Source organism: Strix aluco, chromosome 11, assembly GCF_031877795.1.
Source record: "Strix aluco isolate bStrAlu1 chromosome 11, bStrAlu1.hap1, whole genome shotgun sequence".
Classification (NCBI taxonomy): Eukaryota; Metazoa; Chordata; class Aves; order Strigiformes; family Strigidae; genus Strix; species Strix aluco.
In genome coordinates, this window is record NC_133941.1 from 15,631,027 (window position 1) to 15,652,052 (window position 21,026).

At 34.7% G+C, this 21,026-nt stretch overlaps 1 protein-coding gene across 1 annotated transcript in view; it reads right to left on the reverse strand.

The window, feature by feature from the left end:
* CACNA2D3 (calcium voltage-gated channel auxiliary subunit alpha2delta 3) overlaps nucleotides 1-21,026 on the reverse strand; it is a 468,241-nt gene that overhangs the window by 38,900 nt on the left and 408,315 nt on the right. Inside the window, exons 28-30 of the mRNA XM_074836249.1 lie at nucleotides 7,794-7,855; nucleotides 6,862-6,906; nucleotides 806-868 (exon numbers count right to left, since the gene is read on the reverse strand). Coding sequence (XP_074692350.1) covers nucleotides 806-868; nucleotides 6,862-6,906; nucleotides 7,794-7,855 — 170 coding nt within the window. The remainder of the gene's footprint in view (nucleotides 1-805; nucleotides 869-6,861; nucleotides 6,907-7,793; nucleotides 7,856-21,026) is intronic.

Sequence of the window (21,026 nt, forward strand, 5' to 3'; positions counted from 1 at the left end):
TCTCCTCTCCAGTCTCTCTGACAAGTCACCCAGAGCTTTTTCCAATAGCTGTTTCTCAGTAACCAACGTAGTTGTAACAAATTTAATTCACCTGAGGACTAAGTAGGAGTGCGGATATTCCTATTCACAATCCCAACACATAATAGGAATTAAACTTCAGACAATTCTGGAATAATTGGGGCACCATCCCAGCAGTTTTCAGGCAAAAGTTAATAGTGATGGTTCCTGCATAAGGTTTGCAGGATTGAGCAATTATATACTCATTTCTCAATAATTTTCCATGAATACAAAGCAAATTAATGTTTTGAATGATCTTCCCATTACTCATGATCCTCGTCCTCTCTGTTGTGATGCTGAGTGCTTAGTTTTAATCCTTCAGTGACTGTAACCCACTTCAGAAAACAAATTTCCCAGCTAACAGCTCTGTAAAATTTCATTATCTCAAGTTTGAATGTAAAAGCTCTGTGTCCCCAGTGTCCTCCCTCCCTTCCCAACCTTCTCATGTGGCAAAAATGCCACAGATAATCTTTATTTCTTGGGGTAAAAATATCTTACAGAAGACAGGTGCTTCTGCAGCAAAAAAGCCCTTTAAGAGAACATTTATGAGTTTAAGAGTATACCCTGCCCCAATGGGAGACAGAAACTGAGCTCCTGTGAGAAACGACTTACATTATTTGTCGAAGGAATTTTTTGCTTTTTACATTACTAATCCCTTAACATTTTAAGATAATGGCCTGTTTAAAAAAACAAGTAATTTTATATGAATGTGTTACATGAGAAGATTGAATAAAAACCTCTCACTTACCTGTCTGTAGTCTTCAGACACTAAAATAAATCCATTGTTATCTATTAGGTAACAGTTGATTGTCTGAAAAGTAATAAAATACAATTTTAATTTTTTATTTTAGGATACAGCAATGTTACTTTAATTCCAAGTGACTTCTAAATAGGTAAAGCCTTCAGGTTGTTATAATGGCTTACATAACTTCTAAGTGAATGTAGTCTCAACTTATGGGATGTTATCTGATTCTTTTTTTATGCATTTGTTTCATGCGAAACAAAACAAAGATGTGCACAGAAAGGGAGGATACAAGATAATTATAAACAAACATAAAAAGAACAAGGTCAGTGTTTTTATTATCCATTCTTTAAAGTTTTCCTTATAACTAAGTTTGCAAAGGCATAGAACTTTGTTGCGCCTGATGGCTTCTCCTGTGTTTGGAGAAAAACATCAGCACAATGTCATTACCTTAATGATGTATTAATGAAAACACAGTGTCAGCCTGGAGGACCAACAGGGGACCAGGTAGTATTTTTTAATTTGTTCATTGGGGGATGGGACCAGAAACTTCTGCAAAAGAGGCCCCACAGGTCTCCTAAAGCTTTTCAAATTGTGTTTTTAATTGGGAACTGGATTTAGAGGTAGGACTGTTAGCATTTCGTAGGTCAGATGTATAAACTGTATAAAACAAGGTAAACCCAATTCAGTGCTTCCCTCCATACATGCATGCGCTATTTTAACCTCAAGTGAATTACTTGCTACAGGCAAAGTTTTAATTACTGCATTTCAGAGTTTAAACATAAGGTTCAACTCAAACCCTGATATAACTCAGTTTCTCTTCAGTATTGCCAAGTACCTACCTCAGCATAAAATCTTTAATGTATTTCTATTGTTGGTCTACATCAGCAAACATTTTATCATTGTTTCTTGAATTTTCTGTGACATTTGTGGAAAAAAAAAATAGGATGGCTTCCAACATAGGAATCATCAAGGCTTTGCTTTTAATTCAAAACCTTTCCTGATGCAAATGGGCTGGACAGAGACATGATAAAATATGTTTTCTGCTACACTCTGCACATCCAGCAAAATCTTGCTGCTGTTTTAGAGAAAAAAGCAGTTCCATGCAGTTGTAGTTGTGCGAGACATTGTGAAAATGCAGTGTGATTTATCAAGAGATGCTTAGATGTGTCTGATTCTCTTTCTGGACACATATTAGTACGGTTCTGTGTGGTTGAAGAGCAGAGATTTGCAGAAATGCTAGCTTAGTTAAGTTTTTAAAAAATCAAAGCAGCCCAAATCAGCCAAAAGTTTAGAATGAATGTCATTCCCTAACACAAATGCAGGATATTAATTCTAATGGAGGAACCTAAGTTACAGACACCCCCAGTGACAGAAAACCTGTCAAAAAGGAAGTTGAAACAACTCATTTCCAACCTTTGATCTGCTAGAAAGCCAAAAATTGGCAAATGCAATGTGAAAAGCTGATGATGCTGGCAAAGACTCGAGTAGAGCTAATGCATTCAGAAGAGGCAGCTACTTAACCTCAATGGTGTGCGAAGGATGGAATTTCAGAAGTAGACTGTAACACCAGAACACTGCTCTCCCCAAAGTCAATCATAAACCTCCCACTAACTTTATTAGGAGAGGAGCTAAGTCAACAAAGAGCTCTTTTGAGGATACATATTTGCAGACCTCATGCATGAAAGATTAATCTAAAGATAGTGCTTTAGAAACAATATTTCTCCACAGTATAGAAAATAAATAAAAGTAGTTACGCTGGACAAGAAAGAGTGTAGGCTTAATTTCATAGTGTATGGATTATACACAGTTGGAAAAACACTGTCTCGATTTAAGAATTAGTGGCCATGTCTCAAATCTCTAAGCCGCAGTCATTCACTAGCACTGTTCACGATTTTAAAAGATACTAATATTTTAGCATAATGCAGTAAGTGAAATCTGTATCTTTTTGGAGGAATGTGAAGATAAGAGGGTTTCTATTTCAATCCATTTTAGAAACATTAACGAGGGAAAAATACTCATTCAGGACCATTCATTCACCTGCTTGCAGAATGATAACTAACTTTCAATATTCAGCACTACATTAAAGAAACCATTTGTAACTTAAATTTTCCACTGACAAAGGACAGTGGGGTACATTTACTTGTCCAATACATTAGCAAATCTCAAACAGAAGATTTCAGATACAAGATTAATGCGTGGGTTAATAGCATGTGCATAGACTAGAGCTGTATGAATGAGGTTTAATTCACAATGTTTCACAGGTATTGGAAGTGAACTATGCAGAGCTATGTCCAAAGGTTAAAGTTCAGTGAAGATTTCAAGGGGAACGTTCCATAGGTGGAGAGTCCCTGAGCTTGTAAAATAGAGTAGGCACGAAGTCCAGAATAAACACAGCAAGAATGTTGACTGAGGTCTGAGAACACATTTGAATTACAGTAACTTTGATCAAGTTCAAGTGCATTTTTCACAGCTCCAATATACAGTAACAGTAATGGAATGTAATATGAGTTAAGAAATGAAAAACAAAAAAGAAAGGAAACAGAACATTAAAATAAAATGTGAGGCATCAGGAAAACAAGAAGAAATGGGAAATTGAAAACTATTTTAAAAAGATAACAAAAGAAAAAAAGGATTTCTAATTAATTGGATGTCTGTATTTTAGAATCAAAAGTATCACACAAACTGATCAACTAATTCTCTGTAGGCCTATTGCGCCAGTCTATTTGCATTAACGTCTTAATACTTTTTAATGCTTTAGTTTATACCATAACTGTTCAGCAGATATTTTCTTGCCATTGAGAAAAGATAGCTGTGAACGTTAACAGACTAAACAGAGGAGCTGTGATATTTGATTGAGTCCTATCAACAGTATATTTTGTCATTAAAAAAAAGTTTGGAATCTCTAAATCGCCAAGGTTCACACTATTATTAGATTTCTCCATATGCTTACATGGCTCATGCTGGTGTCAAGTGAAAGTAGCTGAAAATACTTTAAACTGCTTGGGCTTTCTTTGCATATAGATATAATAGCAAAAGAAGTTCTGCATGAATATTTAGCAAAGTATATGACTATACTTATTAACTGCCAATGAGATAAAAAAAGAGTAGATTGTTTCTGGCTGTGCCCTCTTGGAATCTTTATCAGCGTGTCCTTGCTTCTTACTAAGGGCAGACCAAAAATATTTTTGCAGTAATGATAATATGCTTGTTTTGATGAAGTAGTTAGACACTTTGCAGCAGGAGCATGTTTTACACAAGAAATTACAAATATTACTATTCTATCACAAAGGCTATCTCAAATGAAGGAAGTAATCTTTGCCCCGTTTTTAATCCCAAAAGCATGGTGGTTTAGGCTAAACAAGAAGATTTTATACAGCACTCACTTTACGCAGACTACCTGCAGTTATACTTCTCAAATTGGTTGGCTATGACTGGAAACCCATTGACGAAAATATTTAAAGCTGCTGAAAACAATTCAAGGTAAAGCTTGCCCATTAAGTCTATAGCAAGCTATAGTAAAGCCAGGACACAAAATTTAGGTAATTAATGGTTCTACAGACCTTTTTCAATAGATGTCTGATCACTCTTGGGAGAATGGGGTAATAAACATTATGAGCTCACCTTAGAATTGGTTAACATGTAAACGACAGCCTGGAATCTGGGATAAGTAAGTACTTTCACCCCACCTGGAATCTGCTTTGTTTTTCATTACTTCATATTTGGAATAATGATTACAATGATCCAAGCTTTAAATGGAAGAGTCTGTATGTTGTTATAGCTAGAAATGCAAAAGGTATGTTGACTTATATGGTCCATTTCATTGCCAAAGATGGCATGATCATCAGGCCTTTGTGTTTTGTTTACTGCAAATTTTATTTTTTATTATTTATTACTATCTCTACCCTTCAACTGTTAGGGTCCTAGTAGATGAATTATAGTTCGTTGTAAGTTTTGCTGATTTGGTATGCTGAAGAAGCTACTGTTCCACTCTTATAACAGCTGATGTTTTAAGTTGTGTCTGTCTCCCTGGAATGGTTTTTGTGATCCGAATCTCATATTAAGCAGACATACATTTTAAAAAAACTTATCACTGCATTTATGTCCTGGACTCACTTTTCAATAAAACACATTTCAATGTCATGGTATATGAAGTTGTGAAGTAGCATCCTAGAAGTGAGATTGCTAGGATTGATGATGTACCTTTTAAACTTTTTATAAATTAATTTACATATAAGTAATAAAAAATTTAAAGTAACATTTTTTGCCTTGAACAACTAAATATCCAATATAATAATGGCACATGTTAGAAAGCACTCCTCAAACACATTTGTGAACTGTTTTTTACTATGGTTATTTGAAGTTTTGAATTACCTATCCCCAGGGAAGCCCAACTCTGCTAACTTTCACTACAAGAAACGTCACACAGTACTTTATGTAACCATTCTTATTAATTTTTTTATGCCCTAAACAGCCCTGAACAAACAGTGCTATACAACACAGAGCACACTTCAAATGAATTAACCATTGTATAGGCAGGAACACAGTCAGGGCAGCAGTTCAGGTGGTGGAAGATGTGAAGATTTCATTGGAATTACATTAACACAGGGCAAGCAGCACCTCCGTGATAAGAAATGGGAGTTTATTTCAAATGCTGGGACAGTCAGAAAGAGACCTGTAAGGCAAGACTGTAAGAAAGATAAGAAGAGACAGCAGAGAAAGAGAAAATGAAGACTTATGGAATACCACAAATAATATATGTGGGTTCCTATTGTAAAAAGTAGTGACACAAACTTGTGAGAACTTGAAGATATTCATAAGAAATGGCTTCAGAGAAAAGAGATGGGAAGGCATTGTTTAAACACCAGAGTTTGCAATGGTGGGGGTAATTGCTCAGTTTTTCACGGTTTGCTGTGAGCATTGATTCTTATGCTTTGTTGAAAAGGGTGTAAAAACTAATGTTGTGCTGACTCCTCACTCTTGGCCATACAAATAGCAGCTTTTGTGACATCAACTAAGCATGTATAAAAAATGGAATAAAACTTTATAACTGTATAAAAAAATGTTATCTGACTTTAAAAAAGATTGCAAAAACATTGCGTTAGCCTGAATTACAGAGACAAACGGGGCTCTTGCCTTTTATGTATGTTTTGCAATAGTTCTTTTGGCCACTGTATGAAAAGTATCATACAAATACAACCTGCAGTTTTTATTTCCAGGTGTATGAATTTACATTTTATCATACTTAAATTTATACATCTTGTTCAAGCACAGTTTATCAGGTGATCCAGATCTCCTCACTCCATTCACTCAGTTTAGAGGTAACACACAGATGTTATCAGTAATTGCTTTGTTTTCTTTCAAATCACTAACTATACCTGATACAATATCTCAAACTCAACTCTGATTTTCTAGATCTTGCATGCCTAATTCCTCCCCATATATCAATATAGTCTGTGCTTTATTACCCACTTTTTAATTCATTTAACCTGTGATACATTGGTTGCTTAACCAAAACATCATATGGTATGATGACAAATTATTTGCAAAAATCTATGCATAAGATATTAGAAATAGTATTTTTATCTAACAAATCAAACTACATAAAAAGCTACTTTGGTGACTTCATTAAGCCAAACTGACTAAGGTTACTTCTTTTTTTTACTTCTGAAGTGCTATTAATGTACTAGTTCTGCACAGATTCAACTCTGAATTTATGTCTACTTCTAGCGTGAACATCAGAAATTAGCTTCTAAGATGAACAATAAAGAAAAAAAATGCCTTAGAACAGCTTCAAATCATTTCCAAAACTGGATTCACAATGCACGAGTTATTACACCGCATATTTGAGGTATCAGTGTCACCCTTGTTATTAAACAGATGGTTGTAAGCAGTCATAAAAAAAGTCTCACTATCTAAATAGTGTAATATCTAGAAGGTAATTTCAAATAACACTAGGAGATTATCATATACAATGGAATGTTCAACTAAATTCATCAACCTTATGTCCTACTGCAGTAGAGGTATAAATGAAAAAAAAAATAAATCTATTAAATACTTACTTCATCATCACAACTTATAGCACATCTGCCATCAAGAGATGCACACTAGAGATGATATAAAAAAATCAGTAAAATATTTTTATTTCTGGTTTATTACAAAATATGACATTTTAAAAATCCATGTGACCACAATTATAAATATTTTGATATTGATTACATTTTTATCTCACAGAAATTGTCCTAAAAATGAATAGAAAAGTTTTAAATCTGATCGCCTATCCTGTTCTGTTCCTGTCTGCAGAGAAAGGGTTCATTTGCATTGTAAAAATTTCAACTGTTTTAAACACCATAATCTCCTCCATGTGTTAGAAGCTTGGAGACCGTTCACAGACAAGAATACATGATTTTCCAATAGGGGTGGGGTAGGACCTGCATTTTAGGGGTTAATTTCTGAAACACCACAATTCCAATCTATTCTCAAAGTAGGGATGGCATCTCCTAATCTTTAGAAAGTACATGATTATCCTCTTCAATGAGTACAAATTCTACAACCTGAACATTTTAGCTACAGTTTATTAAAGACTATGAATGCCAACCATGATTCAGTAATCTAGTTAGTTAATTAATCTATGTGATACTTCAGTTACTGAACATTAGAAGATAGGTCCTAAGTATGTGAGAGGCATCATTCTGCTGTCACTGAAAACGAATATATATCACAGTTTGGTTTACTGTTTCCACTTTTTCTAAGGGAGAAGTCACGTGTCAGGCCAAAAAGTAACTCCTTATGTACAGCAGCCTAAAATTAATAATCTATCTACTTGCTTCCATAAATATGGGATCAAGCAACCATTTTTGACCACTATATATTTCAAGTACATCGTTTCTTTACAGTAGCTTTGCTTGTGGCAAAAAGATTGCAGATCATCATCTGGACAGTTAGAAAGCTGTTGTGGATTCAATGACAAAGAAAATTTCAACTTAAAATATACCTGTCTGCTTGCAGTCCAAAATTTCCGTTGGAAAAATTCAAGTTTCATCTGGATACCTACAGCTGGGAAAGACATAAATAAAATAAAACCAGCATATTTAATTCCTTCAAAATGATTATTTAAGATTAAACAGAAGGAAAACCAGCCTTATAATAAAAAGGGAAAATAAGCCGTAAAATAAAAAACCACAACTAATTAAATTGAAGAAACCACACAATCATATTTTAAACCATTTACAATTTGGTTAAACATGAAGACATTGCTAATATAATGTGAAGAATACACAAGGCAAACATCATCGAAATGGCATATGTCTCCATAATTAACATAAAAGAATCACACGCTGAACATAAATATGTTCACATCTATCTAAAATTCGTATTTTACTGATACCAATATAACAGCTGTAGAAACCCATGCTATGTACTTTGTGCTGAAACACATGAAGTGCTGAAACACCATGAAAATGTTGGTTAACATTTCAAGTGATCGTTTGGTTTTGGGTCATTTAATCCATGAATTAACAGTGGAACACAAGAAGCCTATTTCAAACATTTAAAACTCCTTTAAAAAATTGAAATTAAGAGCATTATGTGCAATTCTGTCAAATGAAAGTCTCTGACAAAGATTACTGGTTTTCAAATAAAAAAAAAGGATACTAATGATAATAGCTGGACAGTTTTTTAATGATTCAAAATATTACTGGTTTAAATTATATATTTCTCATAACCTCAGGTGGGATTATGTTTTCCCTAATATCAGTGAAACCTTCTTCCAGCCTAGTCTGATGTTCCTATCAGAACTAGAAATACATTGTTCCTATTGAACAACACTATAATGCATTGTGGTTAGCATAAGGTCCAAAGGCTGCTGATTCTTCTAGTTTCACCTGCCTAAACTAAGAGAATGATAATGTATCCATCTACCTGTGCTGAAGATTATTGATACTTGCTTTTGCAAAACCACACATGCTGATGTCATGCATATATTTTATTTTGTTTTAGCAGGTAGGAAAAAGTATGTGAAACAACATCTGTACTGAACTAATACAATGGGATGTGAAATTACATAAGCATTTTTCTTATTATAGCAGGTTATAGTTTTCTGCTATGTGTAACTCAGGCACATCTTTGCTTAAGAGAGTAAGTAGAGAAATCCATTTCTGGTTTTGAATAAGCTCCAGAGGAGATTCTCTCCAGCTACATTTTATTATCTAGTAATTTATTTTATGGTCAGTGAGAAGATGCTATCTGATAGCTATGCAGCACATGTTTTCTTCATCTGTTGTTTGTCTTTAAATTCATTCCCAGCATGCAGGTGATCTCCACATCCTACCTGCTTTTTCTGAAATGGAGGCAAAAGACACACATTTTCAGGAAATTTCCACATGGAAATAATTTGCTTCTGGATGCTATATCAGTATTTGAAATGTCAATCTCATACCACATTTCTAGCAATCCATTTAATCATGTAAGAATTAATGTAAAACCATTCATACCAGTAAAAGTCTTCTTGATTTCAGCAAGCAAAGTTTAAATCTTGTTTTCTGCATGTAAACATTCCTGTTGAATTCCCTGAATCAAGCCACATGATCAACATTAGATACACAAATAGGTACCTTGCTGAATTAAGGCCTAGGTTTGACTCTAATGGTCTAAGACTCCAACCTGCAAAGAATGTCATCTTTTGCAGACATCAGGGGGAATCAATACCTTTCTGATCATGGAGGATCAGACTTCTTTTCCAAAACATACAGAATGAACAAGTTTTCTGAGTAATAAACATGATATCTAAGAGAATCTGGAGTGAGAAATGGTTGTCTTTGCACTGAAAAATGTAAATTCTTAAATCTGTGTTGTGAATCTTTAACTGTTTCTGAGCTTTCAGTTTAAAGGTAACCTGACAGGACTCAACCTCACTTCTCAGAGGTCATTAGGTGTTTTCTTCTGGGGAACAAAAGAATTAAGATATATAGACCCATAGAGCTGCATCTTTCCCCAAGTGATTTTATGACAGCCTCTTCTGGCTAATCTGTTTTGAATGGCTGAGTTCCTGAAAAAATGGATTTTCAAAAGTGTTTAAAGATGCAGATTTTCAGAAGTGTTTACGCAGAGTTGCTATTAGCTCCTACTGATTTCTATAGTTCCATAACCAAGCAGGTTCCAAATCTGTTTAACTATTTTTATAAACCCTCCAAAATGCTTGTCTCAACCTCTAGACTCTCAGGTGCCATACAAATTCTGTTCCCCACTCATTCACACTCAACTCACTAACAATTTCAACCACCTATACTTACTATACAGTACCTCTCAACAAAGAATCTCAAAATACTCACTAAATGTGGTTAAGCCTTAGTATTCTTATTTTATTGCTGGAAAAAAGATGCATAAAGGAAATGAACACCAGAGTTCACACAAAGATCTGATATGGAGAATCACAATAGCAAGGTTTAGAATAAAACACAGATCTGTGTTCCCCAAAGCCTTGTTCTATCAGTTAGAAGTAGTGCTGCTCTTAACAGACACAGATGAGTGGACGGTGGCTAGATATTGTTCATTTAAGGTCCTGATAAGATCGACCCCCTGCAGCTTGCACTCTTATTAGAGACACCACCACCCAGAGCAAAGAAGCAGTTGCCAAACTTGAGAAAATTATCACATTCATTATCCTGATAATGTAAAAGAACCGAGTTGTTATCAAACATCAGTTTACGGTTTAAACCTGTAAGAAACAGTTATTAAGCTTTGAAGGATGAACACAAAGTTCTATTCCACTATGTTTATGAAAGTTCATTCATTTGTGCTTATAATTCAACACATATAGCATCTATCTAAGACCTATAGTATATCTAAACTGCAAAATACCAGTAGAGATCAGTAACAATGATATTAGAATACAAAATATTCCATTACATGTCAGTGATTACTCTCTGTAATTTAGAGATTATTTGATCTGCCATGGCTGGCCTGTTCAAAATACCTGGCAAAGCAACTTTTGATTAAATGTAATTTTTGTTCTTGTAAACTAGTAATAAATGTGTAATAAACATCAAGGAACAATTAAAACTATTGTTCTCCCATAATGAAGCTCTATGTATATACAAAATTGACCAGGATGTTGGACTAGATGACCTCAGCAGATCCCTCCCAATCTAGATTATTTTATGATTCTAAGATTTAAGTGTAAATGTTTTGTAGAGAAATGATAAATATATAGCCTAGAATCTTCCTTAAATAAAAAGAAAATGAATATGTACTGAAGATTTTCTAGTGTCCGGTATAAATTACTTACCACATGAGAGAGAATCTGGAACAGTAACAAAATAATTACGAGAAAGCTGATCTGTAAAAGATTCCATGTGCATGTTTTAATGAGTTGCACAATGGAATGCTGTAGTATAAAGACAATTGAAATACTGGGACTAATTTCTACGAAACGTAGATCATCCCTCTTCATGAAGATGAGGGCAGGCAGCTGCAGTTTTGTTTTCAGAGTATTAGCTCTATGAATTTTGATGCTTTCTTGGACAGACTGTGAGGGGAAATAAAAGACAGTGAGAAATACTGGGCTTGCTCCCACTCGAGCAGATTCCCATGATTTCAGCAGTAGTGTAGTTTGTGTAGAAACTGAAGGTCCAGACATTATCAATTTAGTTACTGTCTTCCTTATTTTTTTCAAAAAAGATTCAGTTTATTTCTCAACTTTTAAAAGAGCTGCATCACTAACCTCTGAGGTACAATACCACTGAAGGAGGTGAAACAGAAATGAATCTTAAACTTATTCTGCTCTGGTCAAGGTAATGCAATGTTATAGCAGCAACATTTTAAGTATAACACGCAAAAGATTACATATTTCCCTTGTGAAGTATTTCCTCAATTAGAGTTTTGTAATCCTTTTACTTGTTATTAAATAATGAAGTGCTACATGATGGTTGGACTCGATCTACGGTTGGACTCGATGATCTTAAGGGTCTTTTCCAACCTAAATGATTCTATGATCTGTACCTATGTTGCAGGATATGAAGTGAAAACACAGCTCCCATAAACATGGTGAAAGCAGTAATAGACGTTTTCTTCGAAGAGGTGTATCTTAATGTGAGACTTCAGTCTCACCATTTTAATCTCTTTACATTTTGTTCCTTGCACAATTCCACAGAAGAACTTACCTGTCACTGAATGAGTAACTTCTAGATATTCTATATCCTACGTAATATATTCAAATGACAATTAGGAATATTTCCTACAATTCAGCTAATATTTATTTGAATGCGTCTAAATTCAAAAGAATTAGCAGTGTTAGTGTATGGGAAAATAATTTTATTTTCAACTCCTGAGGTGATACTAAAACATTTTTGCAGGTTTTTTTTTCTCCTGAGCTTTTTGAGAACATTGTAACTAGCACAGAATACTTTTTGGTTGAGTCATTTAATGCCTTAAGAACTATTCAAATATACTTCAAAAGGTTAGAGCCAATACATACTCCTGAGCAATCTCTAGTCCTTCAGCATTTCAGAACTTCAGAACAAAATATCTGTGCTCCAAGCTACTTTATATTTAAATCTACGTTTTACAAACTGGCTACATGTGGGCAAAAAGGGAAACTTCAGAATTTTATCTCCCATGTCACCAATTTGTTGTTTAGCCTCCTGGGTGCAACAGGAGTTGCCACATTGGTTAGAGAAAAAACATGTAATTGCACTGAATTTTTTCTAAATATTGTTCAGCAAGGTATCCAGATAACACCCATATTTTTAATTAAAAAACAAAACACAAACAGCAAAAACTATAATTAATCTTTACATGGAATATACATTTTAAAGTACATTATAAAGTATTCATCAACATTTGCAGATTTGGTTCAATTAAAATGGCTAAGGGATACAAATTATTTTTCTTCAGCCACGAAAAAATGAGTAACTATGAGGAGAAAAGGTTTTGTCTTCACTGTTGCCTTTCCTTTGTAATGGCACTGGGGAGGGTGGGCTGGAGGTAGAGACATACAGGAGATCAACTAATGTGAGCTGACGGACGCATATTAAGGCTCTTTCTCCATGGAACACAAAATGTGTAATTTCAAATGAATGTTGCAAATCCCATTTTTTGTATTTGTAATATTCATTTGAATAAGTAATTTCCTTACGCATTGATTCTATGGCTGAGGGTAATATTTTACTCTCTTAGTGGGATGCTTTGAGGACAGAAGTATTGGGAAGTGCTCAACTGCTACAGAGCTCAGGGCTGCTTAGTATCAAGGCAAACATGAAGGAAAACAAATAGCTACTCAGAACAGATCAGGATTGCTTGTGTTCAAGATCTCCATGGTTAAGCGAATGGACAGAAAGGTAAGGAAATCCTTCCTCAATAAATTACTTCTGTGCACAGAATTACAAGAGCTCTTAGTCTCTAAGTAAAAAGAATCATCTCCTACTTAAAATAAAAGAGGAAAATAGATTAGACAGATTTATTTCAAGCAATAGCGGAGCTGAATCTCCCTATAAAACTGGCAGAAGGATTCCAAATACATAATTAAGGAAAAAGTAGTAAAAGCTAAAAGGATTTCCATTCTGTGAAATAACTATAGAACGTTACACTATATAAAAACACCAGATCAGCAAGGTAAGAAAAATATCTTAAAGTCTCCCACAGAATGCAGTATAGACTAAGACTCTTTCTCATATAGAAAAGATGCTCAACATTTTGAGGACATTTGGGCCTCCTATTTCTGATGGAATTATCTTAAATGAGGTTTAACTTGGCTTCAAAATAAGAAATCTTGGAGACAGACTTGTAGCAGGATTATTTTTTTAATCTACATCGCCTTTGTGTATTAAGGTTAGACTCCCCTTAAGATTCCCTTCTTTATGCCTACTCATATTACCTCTTATTACTATCTTTTAAAATATCTAATAACTGTCAAATATTCCAGAACACCTTTAACTACTTAAAAAAAAGTTGAACTTCTTTTGCTTATGCTTTAAATCTGTTTCAGTTCAAAATCTGTCTTCAGTTTTTAGCTCAGCCAAAGAAGGAGACACTTAATATTACACACCAACACATAATATTGAGAAATAAACACCATAACTGCCAAAAAGTACATCTAGTACAGATTAATGGAAGACTCCCACCACCAAAGATGATGCCCTTGAAAATACTTATAAAACTTGTCTTATGTACTGTAATTAAAAAGAAAATGTACAGATTTTTTCCTCTCAATTCCAAGAAGTCTTAGCTAATAAATTAGAGGCATTCCATCAGGCACTCTCTTACAGTAATATAGTTATGCTCCGATATCATCCAACATAGCTATATTCCCAGTGATAGTCATTCTTTCATCACATGCAGGATATATAAAAAACTATGAATGAGCATTCATCAAATGTGCACTTCCCAGACTGCTTCTAATCCCAGTTTCAGTTTACTTGCACAGTAAAATGCAGTTTCACCCTTCCAAACTTCACACTTCATTCAGTTTCCCTCTCGATCTCAGTGATCGTTTCCATTCTACCCATACCTTCTTCTCCTCCTCACCCTAGCTCATTTTCTTCAGGTCCTCTCCTCAAACAGAAGATCCCCAGAATTTTCTTTTAACATGAAAAAATGTTAGTTTTGTTATCTGGAATATCTGAACCTGATTCAGATATCCAACACAAAAAATTTCAGCTGAAATGTTTAAGTCTGTTTTTTTTTTTTTTTAATATACTGAAAACATGAGCTTATAATTGAAGTGCTGGACAGCCTCAATACTTGGTGGTGATACTAGCCATCTTCATAATGACCTGTTATAAGTAGCCTATGATAAAAGAGTAAAACTGACAAAAAGATGGGCCAACCTATTGACTAGTTGTGCCCTTTCTTCTGTTTTTCTTATAATATAGTTCCTGCTCCAGCAAAAATAAAATACCAGTTATGCATTTGGGTAAGATACTATTATTATTTATAAACTGACCCCTGCAATATGTTGTTTTATTGTTGGTTTTTCTTTTTACATTTTATTATTTAACACAGTGAAGATTTCTAATGTTCTTTACAACTTTTCTTCTAGCTTCTCCGACATGAAAATTTGTCTAAACCCACAATGTGTTTATTGCATATTTAGATACCCTTAAATTATTTTAATATTTTACAATTATTTTAATATTAAATCCATTGGAAATTTGCACCTACCTTTTCCACCTAAATTTGCGCTACAGTACCTCATTAACATTTACAGATTGAAGTCTTTTATTAACCTAGATACCATGTAAAATACAAAAAATATCAAAGTGCAAATTATCACATATTTTTGGATTCTAAACAATATCCAGGGAAAAAATCTTGTATTATTACTGGTATCTTATCTTTATCTTTTTATCATCAAATAAGGGGAATGACTGTACATACACATACCTTTGTAAGTCCCTTATAATTATCAGTTTGTTATGAGAGAGAGTTTTTGTATTTCATAATATGCCATAAGATTTTAGCAACACAAAGAATACTTCCTTCATCAGAGCTATCAAGATGCAACATGTAAATGAGTGAATTCTTAAATGGACAATGGAAAGTTGAAGTTCTGCCTCTTTACTCATGGACCTTAAATCTGCTATTTTCTTTCAGAAGATTTTCAGAATCAGTGGTGGAAGCAGTCGTCTGGATGGAAACCCCCAAGATACAGGGAAAGCAGTGGCAACTGGTATTTCCTGGAGGCCAAGCTCAAGCAGAAAGGGAGGAGATATTGGGAACTTGATGTCAGGCCAAGCTGAAAGGGGAGCAGGATGATGATTGCTGGGAGGCCGAAGTTCATCCAAACTCAAACCACCAGGGAAAGATGAAGGACTTGGTTTGCAGCCAATCCTTGACAAACTGAACTGCGGAGGGCAGTCTGTGAACATCATCATAAACCAGACTCTCTTTGACTCCCTGACACATATCTTCCTTCTGGAGGACTAATGAAGTAGCAGTAGGAGCAGGAGGAAACACAAAAAGGATATAAATTGAGTGAACACATAAAAAAATATAGATGCTGTTAACTGAAAGTCCACTGCCTTTTCAGGAGGCTTCACTGAGGAGCTTAGAGAGAAACAGGTTATCTGTAAATTACCATTCAGAAAGTTACACTGTATTTCAAACTTTACAAGATAGTAGCTGATATGCTGCCAACACTCTAACAAAGAGCTCCCACAGAAATCTACTCATTTACCCTGTGATAAACTTTGTGTACCAGGAGCACAGCTACCTGGGAATCCATTTGTAATTTTAAAAAAACAACACAAAAAGTAAGGGGAAAAAAACCCTCCCATAAGCCTGGAGGGAGGTAACCACTTGGCATGCAAAATTACACTAAGTGCACTTTGCCGGAATGATATATATCTTGTTCCTGAGAAATACAAGGACTATGTTGATAGTACAAAATAGGGGTTCAGACTGCAGAATTTGAAGGGGGTGAGGCAGGGCATGGTTAAGCCCTGTCTGGTGTCTGGAGTATCCTCCCTGTGACTTTTAGAAAATACCTGACACCTACTGACACCTGGTTCATTCCATTACTAAAAAAAGAGAGGAAGAAAAAAAAGTGACTTGGGCAGTATTTTTATTAGCCTCAGGAATGCTCCAGTAGCATGCTGAAAGAAGACAAGCACCATCATAAGGAAAACTGTACTGGTGGCAGAATTTTTATAAGGAGTTCCTATGAGCTTTCAGCTTTCTTTCAACATCCCCCTGCATGGCCACTAGTCTGACAAATATTTCTGAAATCTGATGGCACAGAAAGCATGTGAAGACTGAAACCTGACCACAGTAACACTAAAATAATGAAGCAGTGGTGGTATTTTAAATAACTCCCTAACCATTTTTTAGTTTTATAGGGTTTTCTTGCTCATATCTTGGCAATATTCAAGTACATCCCGTGACTGAAACGAAAAATAACAGCATGTATTTCTAAGCACATTTATAAATCTTAAGGGAGGATCCATGACTTGTGAAGTTCTCAAAAAAAGCCTTGCTTCTTACAGCTGAGGTCCTAGCTTAGAGTAGCTTAGCCAGTATACCTTTCACATCTCAGCCAAAAGGCTGTTGTTTGCAAGTTTGCAATTAATGAACCCTAAGAGGCTCAAAGTTCAGACAAACACCCAGAAATTAGGACACTTACCCAAACCCTTGGATATTGCGACCAGATTCTCTTAGAAGATGTCAGACTTTCTGCTTCCACTTGCAACTAAAATACAACACATTCAAACCTTGATAGTATTTTGGTTTTTTCATAGTCAATGCTGGCTACTACCTAATCATGCTGACAAAAAAAAAAAAAAGTCCATATCTACATATCTCAGCATTGTGAGAAAGGCTGATTTCAGAAATTACTTCCAAAGAGGTTTATCCCTCCCAAACTGAAATGCTATCATAGCAGAATGGCTACAAGTTGTCCTACTGCCAGGCACAGAATACTTTGGATGAGACATTAAAGATAAATGTTATAGCATCCACTGCAAAAAGAACTCATGAGGTCTCTGCCCAGTTTCTCCCAAGTCAGTTCAATTCCTTCTATCCTAGCACTGACCTAGAAGCCGACATGGAGATCCTACTGCTACCAATCTTAGCATGGAGGGAAGAGACTTACAGAATTCAATTCTTCCTGCCTCCAGAATAGACTCACTACCAACTGCTTGCTCTATCCAGTTATCATCATGGGTACTTGCATGCATACAAAGTCTGTGAATATATGAAATCTCATTAGTCAAACCAGACTTAGGACACTGAGTGAGAAAACACCAACATTTTATCAAATCACATAATTTGGAAATAAGTCTTGGATCTCTTATTAACTGAGTTATAATAATGACATTCTCTACAAACTGTTTGTTCTCTACCGTGATTAGTAAATTACTTTGAATTCTTAAAAATGAGTAATGCTATTTGAAGTCAAATAATACATCAGAAACACCTCATCATAAATACAACTCTCCAGAGTTTCAACACAATACCTATTGGATGTTTCAAAAGTCAACCATTTACTGTAATGTTCCAGAATAGTTTTCATGCTTTTATTTTCCTGAGATCACTACTTTATTTAACCATGTTTTTGCTGTTTAACTACATGGTGGTAATCTGTAGTTTTAGAAAGGTACAAAAAAATGTGCCCAGAAGACTCAGTGCAAACTTTTTTATGTGTTTGAAATAGATGAGTAATTCCACAGTATTCTGTGGTTGCAAATAAAAAGAAAATAGCACTGGTGGATTTGCAACTCTCCTGATCTATGTTTGCATCTTTTACTGAACAATTAAAAGACAGTAATAGCAAAAGGTACAGACATTATACTTTTCCGTGAACAGTATCAACTGCAAAAGCAGCTTTCTTTGCTTGTTTTTTCATTTTTGGATCAAACATGCATTTTTATTGAATCTCTGTGCAGAAAAGAACACAGCTGCCTATTTGCTCAACAAAAATAGGAGGTATTATTTGAGCTGTAAACTAGCATTCTTGGAATATCCTGAACCAGGCATTTAAACCACGTCAGGAATGGAAAGTAATCTTAGATTCATAACACTGAAAGATTTTGAAGTATACTGAAATATAAGTGGGGTTTTTTTTGTATTCTCCTACTTTGTATGTGTGAAAGAAAAGAAATATAATCTTTCAAGATGTATTCAGTATATTACATGTAAATATCTCACTTCAAAGTTTATTCAGTTTCTAAACCATGGATTAACATTGGCTATAATCTGAACATTTTAACATTTACTTACGTTTATTTCATGAGAACACTTTATTGCCACCATTTTGAAACCCTGTCAGGAAATGTTAATTATACCTCTGAGGAATAACCTATACTGGGGAAAATAATTTATCTTTTGCTTTATTTAACCTGAAGAAGTTCAAGTGTGTGAACTGGAAAACAGCTAATGTGCAGCCAACAGGTCTGGCATTGAGGTACAGAAGGACAGCCTTCTGTTTTACTTGTCTACTTACCACATTTCAGGAAAAATAACAAATTAACATCTTCAGAATTGCTACATAAGCCTGAATACTCTTCAGCAGAAATGTTTGCTTAGGTCTAATCTTGTCAATATCCATGAATTGAGAGAGGTCTTCATATTGCTGAAAATTAGCCAAGAGTTTATTTGCTTCTTTAGACAAAGTTGAAATTACCTCCTCAATGCCACAAACACAAAGAACAATGTGTTGACTAATTCATGGCCAAATACACAATTAATAAATGTTTTGAATGGATACTCCAAGAAAACAACAAGAAAGAAGGCTTTTTAAAAATGTTGAGACTGATAAAATTAAAAGACACTGACAGATTTTTAAAATTTCTTAATAAAATGTCATCATTGCCTGAGATCTGTGTGCCAAGTTATGATCGTAAGTGAACTTCTCTGGATGAGTTATTAACTTCTGGAAATAGTGTAAGTGCTGACATGACTTCCACAATAGAATTACGAATGTACTATACTTACATCACATAAACCATTATCCAGATGCTTCAACAAGTAGTATATTACAATTTAAACCCTAATGATTAGTAGGATTTAGCTGTCAATAGAACAATAAAGCACGTTTTATAAGTATAAATTAATAATTTTTGAGGGAAATCAATATCATGGATACCAGCTGTAATCCTCTTTAATGGAACAGCTTTAAAATAAATCAGGAAGGTTTTGCTGAAAGGTAGCTGTCTTTGATATTCAATTAAACTAAGGATTTATCTCACTAAATAGCTTCTATTTTCTACTAAGTTGCAAGATAGGTGAAAATTCAGCTGGGGCTTCTGCCTGAAAGGTGTTGAACACTGCTAGTGCTCGTTGAAGTCTGTGAGAGTTAAGGGATGCCCAGCATATGATAAGAATACTTAGCACCTTCCAGAATGGAGCTCTGGAGAATGCAAAAAGTCCTCAAGTCTCCACTCAAAAAAGGACTTTTGACAAGAATTTTCAGAAATTATGTTGTCATATAAAGGCAAACCTACTACTGGCTTACAAAGAAAGTTAGCCTTCCAAAAGCAAAATATTTATAGCTGTTAAGGCATATACCAAAGGTAGATTGATACTGATGGTTTTTCCAGAAGCACTTATTTAACACTGCAATCAGTAAACATTAGGTTGTTATTCCGAAGTATCTACTGTATTCCTAGGCATCAAAATAACTTTGAAATACCACTTCCCAAAATGTGGACATTTCTAAATTACAAAGATTTTATTGGAAATGTTGCTATAACACACTTTATAAAGCACATTTAATTTTCTAATAGAGTCAAATTCAATCAACTCTGCATTTTGCTGCTATTTTACAAAGAAGGATACCTGAATACTCTTCAGAATTAATAAATCTTCTCAGCATGTCTATAAGGGAAGCAAAGATTATCTTCTCCATTCTTTCAGAGTACAGAGCTGATATGCCCTACCCTAAAGGAAAAGCCCTTGTTCTTTCATTAAAAAAAAAAATCACACACACACATTAGAGATGCTATAACCAATTTCAATAAAGTATATTTAAACAGATTTATGTTAAATTCTGATCTTGATTTTTGTATTAAAAATGGTACAACTGACCGCAGAAGGAAAAAGAGAAGGGTCCCCCACAAATTTCCCTGCTTTATTCCCTGCTTTTATGTGTAGTTAGAAAGCATCTATAAGGATGGAAGCTTATGCCTTCTGCATGTGTAGAGATACTTTTACACTGTGCTGACTTCATAATTAAGACTCTTTTTCATGTAATTCAATCAGATTAGATTGCGGTACTGATTACGATGTCCACAAATCAGCATTTTAACTGAGTTTCCATGGAAACAGTATATGACCCTGTTTTCTTTTTAGACAAGGCTATGCCTGTTTAACAAGTTTGCCGAGAACAACATGTTTTGTTTAAGTTACATTAACTGCAGCCAATACTTCCTAATTACATTACCAGAAGAAACATTTACAGCAGTACTTTTACCACGGGAAACCCTCCATCGTTCAGCCCATCTTAATCTCTGAAAAACGGGAAACATCAGCATTGTCATTGCTTAAAATGTGTTAACTGGTCTTTACGAAATAATCTCTTTTATTAAATGACAACACTGGTCTTGTTTTACAGTCTTCATATATAAGGACATTATCCCACGGCATCTGGATTTCTGTGAAACTTCCATCAGATAACATCTGCCTATGAAGACAGGGTGGTCCAGTGGCCAAAGCACTAAACTGGAGTTAGAAGGCTTGGGGTCTGTTCTTTGTTCTGCTGTTTATCTGTTGTGCAACTGTGCCCAAATCACCTTAC